At 47.0% G+C, this 19,940-nt stretch overlaps 1 protein-coding gene across 2 annotated transcripts in view; it reads right to left on the reverse strand.

The window, feature by feature from the left end:
* LOC135376045 (uncharacterized) overlaps positions 1 to 19,940 on the reverse strand; it is a 259,567-nt gene that overhangs the window by 214,325 nt on the left and 25,302 nt on the right. For both annotated transcript variants that reach the window (XM_064608649.1, XM_064608648.1), the window contains exons 2-3: positions 12,015 to 12,077; positions 4,232 to 4,327 (exon numbers count right to left, since the gene is read on the reverse strand). In XM_064608649.1, coding sequence (XP_064464719.1) covers positions 4,232 to 4,327; positions 12,015 to 12,077 — 159 coding nt within the window. The remainder of the gene's footprint in view (positions 1 to 4,231; positions 4,328 to 12,014; positions 12,078 to 19,940) is intronic.

Consider the following 19,940-nt stretch of genomic DNA (forward strand, 5'->3'; position numbering starts at 1 on the left):
GTTAAAAAATTCTGCTTCAAAAGGTGTACACTGGCGATTAGCACGTTAAAACGCGACCCTAGTCTGCGTGCGTACATGTCAGAGCCCGGCTGCCTGTACCGCGGGATGGCGGGCCTCGTGTCGATGCTCCCTTTGTTTGAGCAAGGTTGTCTGGCCTTAGCCTTACCTGAGCTATTCGTAGGTAAACTTTTGACGTCCTGCTGAAGAAATAATTCACTTCTGGGAGTTAATGATTTCCAACAAAGCATCATAATGAAACCCTACGTTGCCGTAAAGCCGTATTTCGAAGGCTAGGTCAAACTTAATGGTGAGCGAAGGTAAAACCTCACTCTTGCAAGCTACGTACTCAGTGATACCAATACTGCACAAATAAATATCGAGTTAGGAATTGCTTTTTTCCAGGGTTCCCGCAAGTTCCTGCGAAGCTTGCTTTACTTCATTTTACGATATTTTTAAGTTATGCAGAGGGCTTTTAGCACGAAATGCGTGTGTGTGCTGAACTTGCAGCAGTACATTCCTTCTCAGAGCTAGAGAAGTGGGCGGGTTCTCGCATTTGTCATATTTACATTAGATACATTCAGAGCAGAACCATACGGGATACGCACCTAATGCACTTCGATTTCGCTCAAAACTGGACAGTATAGCCACACCTAGTGAAATACAAGCGTGCCACTGCGGAAAACAGATTGCCATATTCACATGTGTGGTAACAGCTGGCACGGAAATACACAGTTTTGGTGTGGTGAGCGAAGACTTCTGTCACGATTCAGCACAGTCACTGTTAGCTTCCATAGCTATTGAAGAATGTCTTGACGACAATGTTCCTCTTGCAGCTAATGATTTACGTGTCAGATGGAGCGGCGAGCCATTTTAAAAATCGGCATAGGCTCTATGAGCTCTCCAAATCTACTTTTGTGAGCGCGACATGGCTGTTCAGGAACAGGCCACGACAAAAGTGCGTGTGACAGGATCGGTGCGCAGGAACGGTGTGACAGGAATCAAGCACCATGCCATGACACCTAACTTGCGTTCAATCGAGCGACACGTCATTTCGTCATCTTAGAGTCACAAGATGTGATAACGTGCTTGCCAAGACACCTACCGCGCGTCCATTTACTCCATGTACGGGCTGAGGACGTGGCTTCTTGTACAATGCAAAAAACAAACAAACAAGAAAACAATGGGTAAACCTATACCGCATCAAAGTGGCATACAGGGTTCGCATGCGTGGCAAAGCAAGACACCGGAAAGTCTAGGCCGAGAAACATTTATAGCTAGTACTGTGGACAGTGAGTGCAGAAGACTGACGTTTTCATAGAAAATTAGTGAAATCATTTGTCGCTGTCATTGCAAAATACTGCTTTTTCGCAGTCTTCTAAATATATCGACATAAACTACCACTTTTGATTACACAAAGTTGTCCCTTTCTTGTACGACATCGACAGGAGGCCCGCCATCCCACGGTACCGGCAGCCGAGCTCCGACAAATACGCACGCAGACTAGGGCCGCGTTTTAATGGGCTAATCGCCAGTGTATGTCTTTTGAAGCAGGATGTTTTTAACGTAAGATGGAAGGTCTAACATCGGGCCACGTCCTGGCAAAATATAAAAGAAATAAAAATGGGCTTTTTTGATAAACGGACGCTCAAAATCCTTGTTTTTTCGAAATATACCTTGACATTTGCCTGTCTCAGCAGATACCTGTAGGGGGTACACGTCATGAAAGAGCATTAAAAGCTGAGTGAAGTGATACCAAATAGGGTAGTGAGGAATATCTATAGTCAGAGAAATCACGCGTCGAAGTTGGAACAAAACCGCACGAGAGAGCATGTTCGCCATTTTTTATATCACAGAGCGTTGCTCCTGCGCGCCAAAATTTGCGCTCGGACTGCTGGCCTGTAGGCATACTACAGCATAAAAAAAATTGACTGCAGTATCTTTTAAGACTCGGGAGATATACGCGTGCAAACACTGCAAAACTGAAACACTCGAATTCAAGGCTGGATTTTCTGGATTTTTTTGCGTGGAAAATATTTCGTATAAATTGTTCATTTTACCGCTGCTGGTCATCATGCACGATGAGCTTCTAAATATAAAAAAAAAATAATGGAAATCCAAGAGGTCGATGGGACCTTCCTGCCTGAACTGACGTGAAACCGGCCAGTGGATAAAGTCATAACAGTCCATGCGATATCGGCTATTCTGAAGTTGCAACAGGACAACTTATCAACAGAAGATTTTTTTCTGGGCTGCTTCCGGGAAGATTTTTCCTAAAATCTTTCTTGGCCGGAAAGTTGCTCTAGGGGGTAACATTGTTACTGTCTTTACTGAAGTGACTAAGCCTAAGTGACAAAATCGCCTATAGGCGTGATCTTCGTTTCCGGCATATTAGGCTACTCACACTTGTTTACAAGCGGTCGCTAACTGTGAGCAGCATTGGCTGTATTGCAATCGGAACCTTCTGTAAAAATTGACAGCCCAGAATATTTTGAACAAGAACAACGCAAGTTGCACAGAGATACAGCTGAACCTTTCGTGTTGTGTGTGCATATATTTTGATCAATACAACACACAGTAATCAGCAAATCTCGCCTCAAAATTGTACATCAAGTTAACTACCAAGTAACTGTCGCCATTGATACTTTAAGTGCAGTAAAAAGTACCATACTAAAATATATGTACGCGCAAACGAAGCTCAAGTACTTACTTACGCTTCAAGTAATCGTGAATGGCGCGCTTGCGTAAAATATTATTGTGGACTTATCCATCTACCCGGTGCACTGTGCCCTGGTGCTAACCTCCGAGTGTGATGATTCTACGAACGCCAAAGATTAAGCTGTGCAACTGGTGTGCAAACTAGCAAAATGACGCATAAGGGACTTGGGCCATTTGCACGAATAGCCCGCTAGGAAAGAGAGTAGTGCTAGCGTCGCTGATCTGAACTGGGGTCAAACGGGTCTATAAAGCAGACACATATGGTACCGCATAAAGGAAATACGCGAACATACTTCACAGCAATTGTTACATGTAATATTACGCTTCGTAGCTGCCATAGCTAATAAAGAGGGTTATCTTTGCTCATTACAGACTTTTTTAAACAGAAATGCAATGCGACCAGCATAGATAATGCTTCCCAAAGTCCATGGAAAACATTTCTATTTATTTTTTATGAGACTCTCTCACCCATCGCGGTCAATTTCGAAACTAAAGTGTCATTTTACTTCTCGTTCATCACCAGCAATAACGCAAAAGATCCGACGCAAATTAGTAGAGCAGTTTCTGTGCAACTGGATGTAATGCATGGCAATAGCAGACGACGGATGTTGAGCGTATTCCATAAAATTGCTCTCTGTAAGCGTCACTTGGATCGGGCCAATCAGTGAGCGCCCTCTGGCGCGGAAAAGGTCAATCAGGAAGTGGCAGAGAGACGTTGGCGTATTACCGCCGGTCGGGAATGACGGCGTCTGTAGGTCGCGAAGGAGTATGTGATTGGCTCGTGTAATGCTGTTTCAGGTTAGCGTTGTACAGCCAAGAGCGTAACACCGTGTTCCACGAAACGCAGTCACGTCAGTCAGCCCAAACACTGGCAAGCGAAAGTCGATTCATTTACCGAGGCATATTCCCTTTGTATTGTGGTGCGAACGCTAGGCAGACGACCTGCCCTCCCATTCATGTGCCCACGGAGTTTATTTAATAAGTAAGCTCCTATCGGAAGAGAAACTTGGCCAAGTCAACTGTGAGACCATTCCTAACTTTACCGTACCAGTCTCATACACACCTTTCCTGATGCGGTAGTCCCTTTAAACCATGGCACAAGGACGTGCATAGGAGCAATATACATAACCGTAGTACGCCGACGGAAATTGGGTGGAAAATAAAAAAATGGAATACATTGGGTAGACAATAGTAGGTGCTGATCTCATGGCCAGATCAACAGCGTTGCGCCTAGATACATCAGTGACAGCAAAGGTCATGCCCACAGTGAGGCGCGTAGTCAATTTCGGAGCTTGTGATTTGCAGACTAAAACTTATGGTCTCTAAATAATAATAATAATAATAAAACAACTAATATTTCTTCCTTCATACGATCACACTGTTTGACTGGATATGTTCCCAAAACTTCATTTCCTGTAGAAAAGCTGTAGTCTATCATAATCACCTTGAATGTGGAACATGCTACATTGTCAAACCAAACTAGCTATACTCCAAACAACAGCAGTTCGTCACTTACCGCGACCCCATATTTGTCCGCCGTAACGGCATCTTCCTTGTCCTCCGGAACTCTACCTATTATCCAATCTATTATGCCGATATCCTTTTTCGCAGGCTGGAAGTAAAAAATAGTAAATAATATCATGCAAGGCCTCTCACGTCTAAGGTAAGTTGGTAATGTGCACCCAGTCCAATCTTCACCGGCATTAATAAACAGCCAATAACGCATTTAACACATTGCGGTAATGTTTGTCAAAGAATGAAAAGTGCACTGCACGATGCTTTCCTCCCTGCCTCCCTCCCCCAACACAAACTCCCATCTGCGTTTCCTTAGCAGAGAAATGAAACAATGCCGAACAATAGTAATTGTAGTTTGCGATAATGCATGGCGACGACAATGCTAAAATGTAGTCATTAGCTGTGCATTCCCTACACTTATTGTGACGAATAAAGCGCACCATTCAGTATCAAACTTCGCATAAAGTACATGTCGCTCATAAGATGTCATAAACAGCGCAGCACATCTCCATAGTGATGTACGTTTAAGCGTCTATGATTGTTGCATATTTTATCATTTGTTAGCACATTTTTATGCTCCAGTAGACGAAGCGTTTGCTACGTCCGCAGCAGCATAGAGAGACGGCGCGTTTAGAAATGGGAAGCCCGCCTCGGCATTCGTCATTCTAACCGAGGGCGTAGTGCAAGGACAACAACAACAACTTTATTTTCGACCTTGGAGAGTGGGGAGTTTCATCGCCACGGGCGATACTCCTCCCCATTGCTGGATGGAATGGGGGTAATAAAATAACGAGCCCCTTCACAATAACGATCGAAGTCCGATGGTGTCCAGAAATGTCAGAAGATCCATGACTTGAAAACCCGAGACGAGGTAGGGACGAAAACAGACATACACAAACACGGTCTCAAACTCAGCTCAAGTCAGCTTTCAAGTCATGGATCGTCACCACCAGCTCGCTTGCTACCTAACTTTCCTTTCGTTGTCAGAAGAGCTTTGAGCGCAGAGCGTTGCTGGGCTGGATTGGGCCAGGGACCAAGCAGTTTCGATAGGGAGAAAGGGCGAGAGTCCAGCAGACGAAGAGACTCGGAGAGTGTGGTTCGGGAAGGTTCGTAGTGAGGGCAATGAAGAAGAATATGCTCCAGATCCTCAAGAGCACCACAGTGGCAGCAGGTGGGAGAGTCAACTTGTCTCAAGCGGTAACGCCACTGAGCTGTAAAGGCCACATCGAGGCGCATTCGGTGAATTAATGCAGCATCTTCACGAGAGGTGTTTCGTGGCATGCGGAAAGCGAGCGTGGGATCAACTCTGTTCAACATAGAGGGGGGAAGAATGTCGGTTGTCCGTTGGCGGGAAGCCAGGGGTGTCACTAGGCGTCGCAGAATTTAACGGCGGTCTCCTCTCAGCAGAACAATACGGGTCCGTTTCCGATACGAGAGTGCTGCTTCTGCGGCGCTGTCGGCCTGCTCGTTCCCCACGACACCACAATGGGCTGGAGCCCACTGGAGAACTAGCCTGTGGCCTGCGGCGTAGATAGTGTGGTAAGCCATTAACACGTCTGTGAATAGGTGTGCGGATGGGCCTCGTATGCCGGAATTTTCAATTGCTTGAAGTCCGGATTCGGAGTCTGTAAAGACATCCCATTCCCGGGGTGTAAAATCAGCGATGTGTTGTAGAAAGAAAAGGATGGCATAGAGTTCCGCAGCTGTGGAGGAGGTTGGATGTGAAAGGCGTCTTCCGTGCACGACGCCTTCGGATGGAATGACGAATGCTGAGGCGGACTTGTTGTTTCGGGATGCGCCATCAGTATATGCTGCCGTAAACGTAGAAAACTTCTCGTCTACCAGAGCATGAAAATGGGCTCGGAGGACTTGAGGGGGGACCTGATCTCTTCTTTCCAGAAGGTTTGGGAGGCGTACAAAAGTGGGCGGTACCGGTAGAGACCAGGGGGCTTCCGGCGGTATAGTGTGCCAGTGAGAGTCTGGCGTGTCCTCTGCGCTACTCGACAGAAGTCGCTTTCAGGGCGGTATCGAATTTTCCTGAGTAGCGGGTGGCGGGTTATGTGAGCACGCAAACGGAGGTAGTGCCGAGCCGTTTCCCGTTCACGGAGAACTTCAATCGGGAGCTCACCAGCTTCAGCCAGTACTTGACGTGTTTCAGCCATTCTTGGAACTCCGTGGCATAGACGAAGGCTTCGTGCAAACAGGGACCGAAGGGTATTTAATGAAGTTGTTGATATCCTGTGCAGAATAGGAAGGCTGTAAAGCACAGTTGCCCTCACCAATGCCGCGTGAACCGCGAGCAGGGAACGCTGATCACAGCCCCATCCTGAGCCAGAAAGATGTTGAATTGCGGGGAGCCATCGCTGCACTTTAGTTTCAAGGTGTTTAATGTGCCGAGCCCAGCGCAAGTCCGAGTCGATTACCACGCCAAGGAAGCGGTGAAAGCGTACCGGTTCAAGTTTCTTTAAACCAAGCCAAAGAGGGAAATTGGCCATAGTTTTACGCGTGAAAGGTAGCTCGACACACTTTTCGGGTGAAACGTCCATCCCGAGGTGCGTGAGGTACGTATGGATATTGTTTAAAGCGAGCTGCAGGCGGCGCTGGAGAGCCGGGCGTGATTTTCCTACTGTCCAAAGGGCGACGTCACCTGCATACACGGAGAACGACACTTTGCGAAGAATTACTGATTGTAGGCCGGCCATCACCACGTTAAAGTGTCGGGCTGAGAATTCTTCCTTGGGGGACTCCTTGAGGAACAGGATGCTGAGGGCTTTGGCCTTGGGACGTACGGACAGCGACAGTTCGGTCCGTAAGGAAGTCTTGGAGCCAGATAAAGAGCCGACCGGATACTCCAAACGAGCGCAAGGCGTGCAGCACACAAATGTACGAGACGGTATCATATGCACGCTTGATGTCGAGGAAAACCGATCGGACGATCCGTCGATGGACTCGAGCATGTTGAACTGTAGAGGCTAGGTCGAGAACTGGATCCCTGGAGCTTCGGTGGCGACGAAATCCAGCCATTTCGTGAGGGAACGCACGTTGTTTTTCAAGCCACCAGTCGAGGCGATGCAAAACCATTCTCTCCATCAGTTTCCCCATCCTCATACAGCTTGTCAGGCTCACCGGGCGAAAGGAGGATAGGGCATTTGGGGGCTTGCCTGGTTTCAGGATGGGAACAACCAATGCCTCCTTCCATGTATGTGGTAAAAATCCTTGTTGCCAAGACGTATTATAGACATGAAGGAGAGCTTGGAGTGACCGCCCGTCAAGGTTTCGTAGGGCGGCATAGGTGATTTTATCGGGCCCAGGGGACGAGCCGGCGTTCACAAGCTTCAACGCTGCCTTTAGCTCGATTAGTGTGAAGTCGCGGTCCATAACTTCCGGGAGACCGGGCCAGTCTTGGTGAAGTTCAGCCGTCAAACTGTGTACAAAATTGCGGTGTAGTGGCGTGGTCGAGGCAGCCGCCAGAGTCGTTAGTACCACACAGAAGTCCGTCGCAAGCGTGTTTTCTTCTACACGCTTAACGATAGCCAAGGCCGCGAGAGGATTCTTTTGAGGGGGCGCCTCCTTCAGAGATCGGATTGTCCGCAAGATCTTCGTGGCCGGATCAAACGGTGAAAGGTAGTGGCAATACTTACGCCAACGCTTCCTGTCCTCGTTCTTAAGTTATCGTGTTACTTTAGCTTTCATCCGGCGGTATTACACAATGTCCGTAAGTTGCCCTGTCCGACGAGCCGTTCTTTCTGCTCGGCGACGTAATGCTCTAATGTGATTAATTGCTGGGGAATTGCCGACATGGCCTGTTACCCTTTTAGACATGACCACCGCGTCCTTAATACCGCGGGTAATTGCTTGAGAGAGAGCCTCTGGGGACATACCGGTGTGCACAGATGTTCTGAGGCCCGCACGAAAACGTCTCCAGTTTGTGAAAGAAATCAGTCCAGCAGTGGCTGAGAGGGGCAGTCTGTCGTGCGAAATGTATAGAGGAAAATGATCGCTACCTCTAGTGTCGACGTCCGTAGCGCACGACAAGTGGCGCATTATGTCGGTTGAGCACCACGAGGGGTCCAATACATCAAGTGACGTTGGGGATCGCATGTAAGTGGGCTCGCGGTTGTTCAGCAGGCACATATTATTCTCCATTGCTTCCAACAACCTCCTTCCCCTACCGTCCGTTCTTCGGCTTCCCCAGGCCGAGTGATGTGCATTGAAGTCACCCAGCACAAGCGCCGGGACTTCCAGAGAACCAAGTAAGCGTTCGAGGTCACTCCACGGGACCTGTATACCGCGGGACGGATATAGATACTGACGACCGTTGACAGCATGGGGCCAAGGCGGATCCTGCAGGTGACGTAATCATAAGAGCGATGACAAACTGACCCGATGGGTGCAGCAACGAGGTCATTGCGAATTTATAGCGCTGTTCTGCTCTCAGGGGAATGATGAGATCGATAGATTGTGTATCCATTAACACGATGTGTACAATCCATGCCGTGTTCGCTAGCTTGCTATGAAAGGGAACTTGTACTGTTGTAGATGTAATTTAAAATCAGGGAGCTTGTTACGCAGGCTTCGAGGATTCCACTGCATTGCCAGGGCCTTCCTATACAATTCCGTCATGCTGATGCGAAGATAATGCCTCCAGTGCCAGAAGCGCTTGAACCTCGGGCAGTTGCGACGCACCAGGAAAAGCAGAGACAATTGCCTTAAGGGCAGCGAGTACCGCTGAGAAGAGTCCCAGAGAAGGCATATATTGAGAGGCTGATGAGGGTAACTGTCTCCTCGAGCGTGCTGGTTCCGTCACACTGGCGTAAGTGTTTGTAATCTGTCTTGATGGACGAGGAGGTGGTGATGACTGCTTGTGATAGGCGTAGCCGCGACTGTGTTCACGACCCTCGTTCACCTGGTGCAGATCGAGGGGGTAGTGCAGGAAATTCTTGTGCATTTTTACGAGACGGGACTGTGGCACTACCATCCCTAGGAGCGTCAGACGGAAGTCGTAGGGTCCGGTCTTGGTGCCTTTTGGTGGCGGCGGTCTTGACAGGACGTAAAGAAAATGATGCGGGATGGCTGGATTTGCAGTTAGCACACTTTGGCTCTCTTTTATTGTTGCAGTCTGTTCTCCGGTGAGGTCCGGCGCAGATGCAATACCGTGTAGAACCTCGGCAATTTCGTGCAATATGGCCAAATCGTTGGCAGTTATAACACTGTATGGGGCCTTCTATGTACTCTTGGACTGTGAAGGTCTGAAACCCAAGGGCAATTCGGGGAGGAAGACGGATTGTAGGTTCAAAAGTCAGGATAACGCTCCGTAACGGGGTAAACACATCACTGCCATCTTCTGCTATGGAATGCCGAACCTGTCACCGTGCAGATAAAACCCCTGCGTCTTTAAGGTAGAGCACGAGGTCGTCGTTCGAATACTCTCTTGGAGCATCATATATCTTGCCCATATTTCTGGCGTACGATTGGGTATTGATGGTATCACCGGAATCCCAGCTAAGCACTTAGCAGACAAAAGGTTGCGGGCTGCTGCTTCGGACCGTACGGAGACGAAGAGAGAACCATCTCGGTGGAAACTGTGGTGCATAACCTGTTGTTGGGTTAGCAGGCGTATCTCACTAGCGACCGCATTAGGATTCACCTTCCAGAAGGAGTAGTCAGTAGTTGCTGGTCGAAACAGTATGGGAATACCGCCGGCTCGGTTCTTCCTGTAGGTGACAGTGGTGAACGGGTCATGAAGTGAAGTGGCAAGGTTGCAATCGTTCATCGCATCTGTCTGCTGAGGAGCTGGCGGTGCCGAAGTGTCCATGGTGTTATCGGGAACATTCATGATCTGTGGGTTGTTGGGATCACCAGAGGAAGGGCTCCCTACCCGTTGTCGTTTGGCAGGGCTGACGGGGACCTGTTGACCTGTGGTAAGTGTCATAGAGACGTTGGACCTCCCGTCCAGATTACGGCGGGAGGTCCGTGATGGTTAGATTACTTTCGGGTCTGCATTGCAAGCTGTCGAAAATTCTGGCATACGAGGCTCATCCGCAACTCTAGTAATATATCTGTTATGTATGAAGCGCAGCTCAGGCCGTTTCTCCAGTGAGTTCCAGCACACTGTGATGTCGTGGGGAATAAATTGCCCGACAGCGCCACAGAAACAGCTATCTCGTCTCGGAGACGGACGACTGTTGTACTGCTGAGGGAGGAGACCATTGTTCCATTCTTCCACGACTGGAGACACCCCTCGCTTTTCGCCAATAAACAGCTGACATTCTCCCCCATACTCTCCTAAGAAGAGTTGATCAAACGCTCGCTTTTCACATGCCATGAAACGCATCTTGTCAAGACGCCGCAGTCATTCGTCGGATGCGAGTCGATGTATTTACAGCACAGTGGAGTTACCGCTTAAGACAAGTTGACTCACCCAGATGCGGTGCTCTACAAGATCTAGAGCACATTCTTCTCCATTGCCCACACTACCAACCTTCCCGAGACGCAATCTCGTTGTCTCTTAATCAGCTGGATTCCCGCCCCCCTTTCTCTCAAAATTGCATGGTCCGTGGCCAAATCCAGACCCAGGACGCTATGCCCGCAAAGCTAGTTTGACCTTCTTGCCCGTACTCATCAATGTTCACGAATACTGTCCTAGGTGGAGATGAGTTGTGGCATGTTTGGATGGGTCAGTAGACTAACGTTGAGCGGCGTTGGCTGTTGTTGCAGGTGACTTTCCCCGCAAAGGTATACCCTAGGATTAGTACCTCGAAGTGTTGCCTCTCCAAAAGCTCTGTGGGCTTGTCTATACGGCTATCTCCCATATCTTCGCCATTCAGCTCGATCAGGTGAGAGTTTAAGTCCTCAAATATATTACTACTCCTGTCTTCTCTTTAAACAAGATATCTCTTTGCAGGCATTCATGTATCTCCTCTTTCCATGCCTTAGCCTGACTTGAGGCGGCCATGTACAACCGTTCGCTAGATCAGCCAGCTGCAGCAACCGATATTTAGTCCTTGGGAGAGCTCGTCACGCTATTTCTTACCTTCGCTTCTACTATTTCTGTCCTCTGTCATCGACTAGGTGCGCCTTGTTTTGCTACTCAGACTCAAGTTTTTATTACACAACTGCCCTTGTGCCGCGGAAACTTGGGTTCCAAATGACTCATGTGCCCATGGAGGAAGGACTCATAGCGTTGGCAATGAATCTGAAGCGTCGTTTTCAAAAAGGAAACAAACCAGAAACTAAAGTACATCTTATCTACGATTCGACGAGGACTTCGAACTTTTGCAGAAGAGCGAGTATTTCAGCACCCGTTCTCCCTCTGCGTCACGTTACATTGGGAAATGTGTGCGTAGCAATAAAGAGAGAAAAGTACTTATCGCCCAACAAACATGGTACTTATGGTATGGTAAACATGGTAACTGTCATTGCTTTCGTTAACACCAGATCGGAGTGGGATCTCGCGTACTTTATGAAAGCGACCATGCATGAAGTGCTTGAGTCAGCGCGCCAGTCCTCACCCATTCGACAATAGTTGGGAGGCCATGCAATATGAATAGGAATTAGGAATGGTGTGGCGGTTTTACTACTTCAACCAGGTTTCTGCGGTTTTGTTCACAGAGCGTATCTATGAACATTCTTGCATGTTAGGTTTTTGGGTGGAGCAAATATAATGCGTAGTTTAGCAGAGAAAGATATCCAAGAGTTGGCTTATATAACTGACAACTTTTTCGGACCACAAACCGACAGGAAGAAGTGGATATGGCTAAAAGAACAGAAGGTATGTCACGTACCCCTGGGGGACTCGGTGGCTTTCTCAAGACGTTGCTTTTAGTGTTTGCAGTCGTGGCCATGCCCTGCAAGGAAGAAAATTGAAATGAGACCTTATATTGGGAACGTTTCACGCCGTTATTTGCGCAGCCTTCACGTTTTTTATTCGCACCTATTTTGCATAAATCACGCTGCAGTCTGTTACACCAATCGTCCTTGTTAAGTCCACCGCAAAGCATGGCAATAAAATAGAGTAAATGCTGCTACTCTAATAGGACACTAACCCTAATACACGTAGTATGATTCCGTCGAGGCGATGGATCGCCGCGGTACGGGCGCACTGCGCGTAATACGTCACTTCCGCTCGTCGAGCAGTGGACGGAACTTCCATAGAGAAATCGGCGAGGGTTATGGTCGTGTCAGAATATAGTAGGTCGTGGTTCAGGTAGAAGGCAACGTCTTGTGGAAACATAGAACCATCAGCACACGATTCCAAGCTCGACACAGGCAACGTAGCCAGTCTTCTTCTAGCTTCTGTCAATTGTGTAGCTAATTCCGGACCGGGCTGGAACTATCTTGTTCCCAGGCTGGATCCAGTTAAAGGGACTATCCATCCTTCCCGGTCGATTCCGAAACTGTAGTGATGTTTTATTCCGCGTTCATCACTGATAATACCGACGAAAACTCGACGAATCGGTGGTGTTGTTCCTCTGCAGTTTGATATAAAACTTCGCAAAAGCAGACGACGCATTCTGGGATTCCTTCTCTGGAAATACCACATGGACGAGGTCAATCACTACGCCCTCTTTGACGCGGAGGGGACCTATCATTGAGCGGCCGGAGGGACCTTGGTAGCCTTGGCGTCCGACCATGCGACCGACCGAGAGGAGGGCGGGTGATCCGGAATGCTAGGGTGCGGCATCTTCTCTGTTACCGGCTCGCGGAATGTTGTTTCTGGTTAGCGTCGAGCGCGTTCGTACGGCCAGGATCGTAACACCGTGTTTCGCGCAACATGGTTACGTCAGGACTCACACTTGTAAGCGAAAGTCAGCGTATTTATTTTCACTTAGTACATTGCGATGCGAAGGCCAAGCAGACAACCTCGGAGACAATCCCATTCGTGTGCCTGGCTTACGTCATCATTGTGTTGGCAACCTTTAAAACTCGCTTATTTAATATGTAAGCTGTTTTCGGAAGAGGAATTTGGCTAAATTGACTCTGCAGTGGTGACGACCACTACCCTATCGGTATCATCCATACGTTCCCGGATGCGATAGCCCCTTTAAAGGAGCATGGAAGTGACATTTAACATGACTCGAAACCCTGCTTCATCTGCCAAGCTGTACACAAGAGGTCACCATGCAAGATGTTTTCGCTCTGCGACGTATTGACACTCCGCAATAAAATATACGATATACACGCGGAAAAATCAATCGAGGACGCACTGATCTCGATTGTAAAAGGCTGGATCGCGGAAAGGGAGCGAGAGCGTGCTGAAACCGGCCGCCATCTTACTGTACCCAAAACAGTCGCCGCATAGATCATGGCACCTTCTTGCTATTAAGGCGAGTTCCCACATACAGGGTGTCCCAGAAAACGTGTCATTGAATTATAATAAAAAAACTACGCCACCTAGAATCATGCGGTCAACGACATTTGTTCTTATTAGGTTTTTGCCACCTTGTAAAGTTAATGTCACGTACCCCAAGTTTAATTATGCAAATATTTGCGAACTGAACTCAGAAATTTGCCAAGGGAAGGTCACTTTTTTACCCCACCAATATGAAGAGCGTGCCGAATTCACTCAAATTCATGATAATTGACAGCGATATTCACGAGCTATCCCATCGGAAAAAATAGCCGAATATCATGCTTTTCGGAGCACCGGACCATAACGCGCGATGCCTTTTTTGAGCGCAATCGCTCGCACTCCGACGAAAGGAGGTTCCGAAGCCAGCCCACAGAGTGATAGTAGAAAAAGTAACAGTTCCTGAAATTGGGAGAGGGAAAGCATTATCCCTGCGAAAGTCGAACGTGATAAGCCATGCCTGCGTTATCTCTGTCTGCGATGCCGAGGTGGGCTGAGTTTCCAACCTCCTTTCGTCGGACTGACACAGATTGCGCTGAAAAATTCATCGTGCGCTATTCTGTGCGACCTCCGTAGAGCATGATGTTCGGCTATTTTTTCCGATGGGGTAGCTCCTGAATATCCCTGTCAATTATCATTAATTTGAGTAAATTAGACACGCTCTTCACATTGGTGGGGTAAAAAAGTGACCTTTACTAGGCAAATTTCCGACTTAAGCTCGCAAAAATTTACATAATTAAACTTACGTTACACGACATTCCCATGAGGAGGTGGCAAAAACCCAGTAAGAACAAATACCGTTGACCGCATGACTCTAGGTGGTGTAGTTTTTTTATTATAATTCAATGACACGTTTTCTGGGACACCCTGTATAGCGTTTCGCTCTATAGGGCTAGAAAATAGCGCTCTAAACCTAGCGCTATTTTTCCGTTTGCGGTTCTCACATACAACCGAGCACATAGCGCTATCCTGCTGGGGTCACGGGATATCTCTTTGCGACGTGATGCACCGGTGCTACCGTGATTGCTCACTGTCGGCGTCGGGTATCCGCAGCATCAACGGGGATGACACTTTCGATGCAAAGCAAAGCCCTTTGCAGTGCTTGCTGCTTTGAGTGATCGGAAGCAAAACAAGCACAAGCTTCCGCGACGTCACGGCTGAAAGAATTTAAGAAAAAATCTTCCCGGAACAGCACCGCAAGCGGTACTGCCCCTACGACCTTGTTATCGGCCGCGCGTTCAAAGACACGGCCCACCCAGGGGCGGACCGCGTTATCAAGGGGCCCTTCTCCAAACATGAAGGACCGGCTCCCTTTCGCCTCCCTCCACCGCGAAAGATCAATGCGCGGATTTGAAGGGAGAAGGAGGCTAGACGGCTGAAAGAAGCTCACGATTGGTTAACGCAGACTCAGCGCTCAATATAGCGCTAGAAAAGTTGACCGGGTCTCTACTTCGACAAGAGCGGTTTGATAGCGGTTCGTAGCAATGCGAATAGGAGAATATAGCGCAATTTTCTAGTGCTCTGTAGCAAAGCTCTATATGCTAGAGAGAACATGTTACTCTACACTGGTAGTGTTGTCGTCAATATATGTGCGAGCACTTAAGCGCTTTTCTGCATGCATTGCTAACACGGTATATACGGTGTTCTCTACGGAAGCGAGTGCACAGTCACTTCTTTGAATTGCCTTTGCGCACATGTTCGGTACTACGTCATAATGAGACCAAGATTGTCACCCTTTTTCATGGATTGGTATTGTTTTGTGCCTTGCTTTGATTTGTGACAAATAATCCTACGTAACGGTGGTGTGGCGCGACTTGAATACCGTCTTTGTGTCTGAGCTATATCGTCAGCTTGTTGCGATAATAATACTTTGTAGCGTGTGGTGTTATTCGTAGCAGTTTTTAAGGCAAAAGTGATATCTCAATACAGATTTCCTCGTGGGGTTACCCAGATGATCGTCTATGCGGTGTGATACGATTGAGTTTAGAGGTAAGTATCATGTTCCTCATCCACAGGTTTCTACTTTACGGGAAGGATCCACCTGAGTGCACGCACTGTGGTTAGCCTCTCTCAATTTCGCACATTTTCTTACATGTTCATATCAGAAACACACCTTACACCTCACACACCTAATTCATTTTAGAAGAGTTCCCCATATTCTTTTTAGAAGAGTTTTTAATCTTTTAATTTATTAAAAGATATAGGGATTGTAAACCCTGTTTTAAACTGATCCAATGCACTTATTAAACAAATATTTATTTTTAACTAGTTGCATCCAAATCAATGTTCTGGTGTATTATGACCTTTGTTGTCGATACACCATAAAAATTTGAATAATCATCATCAATACAGGTCACTTCACAGTTGCCTCAACATACTCGAGAAATAGGTGCTGAACCTGTGTAGTGCCCACAAGCTTTAATTACCACAGCTCCTCCAAAATGTAAAAGCATACGTGTCACGTGATATTTTTAATGGTATTCATAGTATATAATACCTTGTATTAACTGTTGCAGACCGAAGCCGCCTCTACAGTACACTCTCAGAAATTAAAACTTGTCAGGGAACTGTGATAATTGTTTCAGTTAATAGGCACGCTCATATATGCTATAAGAAGAAAATTATTTCTTGACAATGCACTTCTCTGGATATTGATGGTGTTTACATATTCTGTTGATCACATTCATTTATCACATAATATATGCTTATATATTATTATTATTATATATAGTATTTTATCATATTTTTGATCACATTTAATTTGAAATTCGGCATATATGAGACAATAAAAGGAGGGCAGTTGCTATTCATTGCTCAGTGCAACCTAAAATTCATATTCATTCCTAAAATATATATTGTCATTGCAGGAAGGTCACAAAACAATAAATGTATCTATAGAAATAAATGTTGAACTTGAAAAATGTATATTCTCTTTACTCATCATCAGTGATCTTATTTACAAAAGCATATCGTGTTAGACTTTTTTGTTTACGTTTCACAGACAGGGTACACGAGGGCCAAAATGACAAAATCACAACTGTTTCAAGCTCCAAATCGTCCTGTTGCAATTTGCAGACCATAAGTGTGTAGTGCAAGAGGGCCCTTACATATCAAAATGTAAGATGGAAGTCACAGTTAATGCAAAGTGGCTCCTGTGAGAGGCTTCGATGCTGAAGAAAATTGTGCAAACAGGTGCAAATCAGGTGTAATAGAAGATCTTCGGAGAGCATGTCTGGTCTCACAACGGTGCTACGACGCTCCCGTTTAGATGACGATGATACTAATTGGAGTTTCAGATGTGCAGCTGCAGTTTTTAGAACGTGCTTCACATAACAACCATGACAAAGTCAGCACAGCAAAAGCATGTGAGCACGCGAAAAGGACATTCAGGAAACCGCGCCTGCAAATAATCAGAACAAATGAAGGAAGAAACAAACAAACATAGAAGGGCTGTACTTCAAAAAGAGATGGTCCTGTGTCTCAAAGAGGTGATAACCACTTTCTAAGTAACTTGATTAAGGTTACATCACTACCTGATTAACTGTCCTAACGAGCGTGATCTAATTGCGTGAAGTAATTATTTGGGCTGCTTCGCTGTGTCCATATTTGTGAGGCAAGGCACCGCTGTCGTTCACTAAAAGACTCTTTCTGCGGTGATGCTTGATCTAAATCATACTAAACGCATACACGGCTGAAACAACGGCTGTGAATCTACAGAACGATCTCTTTCTGCCATGCGAGTATATTTTTTCGGGGACTGTTCTTTGTGGAACAATTTTTGTCCGGAACGCAGCTCGGGAGATTATATACATGGTTGTTGTTAATCTGACATCGTTTCTTATTGAAATGTTGGCTGGGAAGCGTGCTGCAGTACAATCCCCAGGGCTGCACTGCAGTGACAGCTAGGCTACAGCAGTGACAGCAGACAGCTACGACAGAGCAGCAGAGCTGCAGCAGACAGCAGTGATAGCAGGGCTACATACACTGCAGTTTCGGAATGCAAAACATAACGTAATAACGAATCGAAAGGCAGGACACCCGTGAAACACTGTTAGGATACATCAGTATACTGGCACCTTACAAAATTGTGTGACGACAAACAACGATCAACGCCTGTAGCGCAATAAATACTCACAATCTCTGTTGCCTCCTATTGTTTTCTATGGGCACACACAGCGCTTTAGGGCCTCCCAACATGGCGGCCCGAATGTGTGCCTGTCCCCCACGAGCCCCTTTCCCATGCGCGATCCAGCCTTTATACGAGGGGTGTTCAAGTCAAACCGGGACTTTCTGTCTCCTGAGTGTACAAATGAAAAAAAGGATCGACGTATAACATACCTCGATATCAATAGTGCATATAGTGCTAGCAATAGTCCGTATTACTGCCAGGTTCTCAGGGATGTGCATAAGGCGCTGAAGCAAAAGCGGCCGGGCCTCATCACCAAAGTAGTCCTCCTCCTACAGGACAATGCACGCCCGCGTACCGCGCATCTTACGACACGCACCTTACAGGAACTTGGCTGGGAGTTGATGCCACATCCCCCTTACAGCCCAGACCTCGCCCCCAGCGATTTCCATCTCTTCGGGCCACTGAAGGCGTTCCTTGAGAGCCGCCACTTCAGCTGCGACGACGAGGTAAAGAATGCGGTCCGATCATGGCTGCGACGCCCCGGTAAGGATTTCTACGCTGCTGGCATCGAATCCCTCGTGAAACGCTGGGACAAGTGCATTGGTGCAGCTGGAGATTACGTTGAAAAAATAAAACAAACTTCTTGTCTGTAAGTTCATTTTATTTTTGCGAAAAATGAAAAGTCCCGGTTTGACTTGAACGCCCTTCGTACATAGAAATCAGGGCCCGCTTGCACGAAACGAACATAGTGTAAAACTTAACTAGTTTCCCACTTAATGCAGTGCCAGAGCTGTAAGTGGCTTGCACTAAACTTTTATAGAACACTAAAGTGGTGGCGCAAATTAGAACGCTGGCCAAGGGTCCTAGGAGCACCCTAAACTACCGCACTAAAGCTTAGGACTAACATGTCAGCCGCTATGAACCGTGTAGCGAAGATTCGTCGTCGGCACCAACTGTATCTCTCAATACAGTACGCATTTTCCTCGCAATACTAACAACGTCTCATTTTTTTATGCTGTGGTTGCCGTACATTTTGTGCTTTTCATTGGCAACATCTCTCAAAATGATCGCCACTCGAGGTGTCTCTCACTGGCACTGCCCGTGGCGATAATCTCTCCATCATCAAGCAATTCGAGACATACTTTGGGCCACAGGCTTTATTTTATTTAACGAAAGTACACAGCAAGTGACCTAATGCATTCTTGCAGCTACAATAATATTACAATGCCTTATTTTGGTTCTACAAACTCTTTACCTGCGACGGCAGAAGCAGACGACTTCCCACAATACAAACATGCCGTGACGTACGACTTCCTGGGATGAACTCCGGAAGGTCTCTTTCTACCAATGAGAGCCCTCTGAAAACTGCTACTGCTCGTAGCCATGATCCACTTTAGAACGCTTAACTTACTGCGTTCGTTGAAGTGTTCGTGCAAGCCACTTAACTGTAACCCAAAACCTAGTGCACTAACGCGTTAGCGCAACACATGTTAAGTGTTACACTTAGGAAGGTTTCGTGCAAGCTGGCACGGAAGTTCTCTTTCTACCAATGAGAGCCCTCCGAAAACTGCTACGATCCACTTTGTAACACTTGGCTTTGGGCGTTCGTTGAAGTGTTCGTGCAAGCCACTTAACTGCAACCCTAAACCTAGTGCACTAATGCATTAGTGCAACACTTGTTAAGTGTTACACTTAGGAAGGTTTCGTGCAAGCTGGCACGGAAGTCATCCTTCTACCAATGAGAGCCCTCCGAAAACTGCTACGATCCACTTTGGAACACTTGGCTTTGGGCGTTCGTTGAAGTGTTCGTGCAAGCCACTTAACTGCAACCCTAAACCTAGTGCACTAATGCATTAGTGCAACACATGTTAAGTGTTACACTTAGGAAGGTTTCGTGCAAGCTGGCACGGAAGTCATCCTTCTACCAATGAGAGCCCTCCGAAAACTGCTACGATCCACTTTGGAACACTTGGCTTTGGGCGTTCGTTGAAGTGTTCGTGCAAGCCACTTAACTGCAACCCTAAACCTAGTGCACTAATGCATTAGTGCAACACATGTTAAGTGTTACACTTAGGAAGGTTTCGTGCAAGCTGGCACGGAAGTTCTCTTTCTACCAATGAGAGCCCTCCGAAAACTGCTACGATCCACTTTGGAACACTTGGCTTTGGGCGTTCGTTGAAGTGTTCGTGCAAGCCACTTAACTGCAACCCTAAACCTAGTGCACTAATGCAT

This window comes from Ornithodoros turicata, unplaced genomic scaffold (genome assembly GCF_037126465.1).
Source record: "Ornithodoros turicata isolate Travis unplaced genomic scaffold, ASM3712646v1 ctg00000996.1, whole genome shotgun sequence".
NCBI lineage: Eukaryota > Metazoa > Arthropoda > Arachnida > Ixodida > Argasidae > Ornithodoros > Ornithodoros turicata.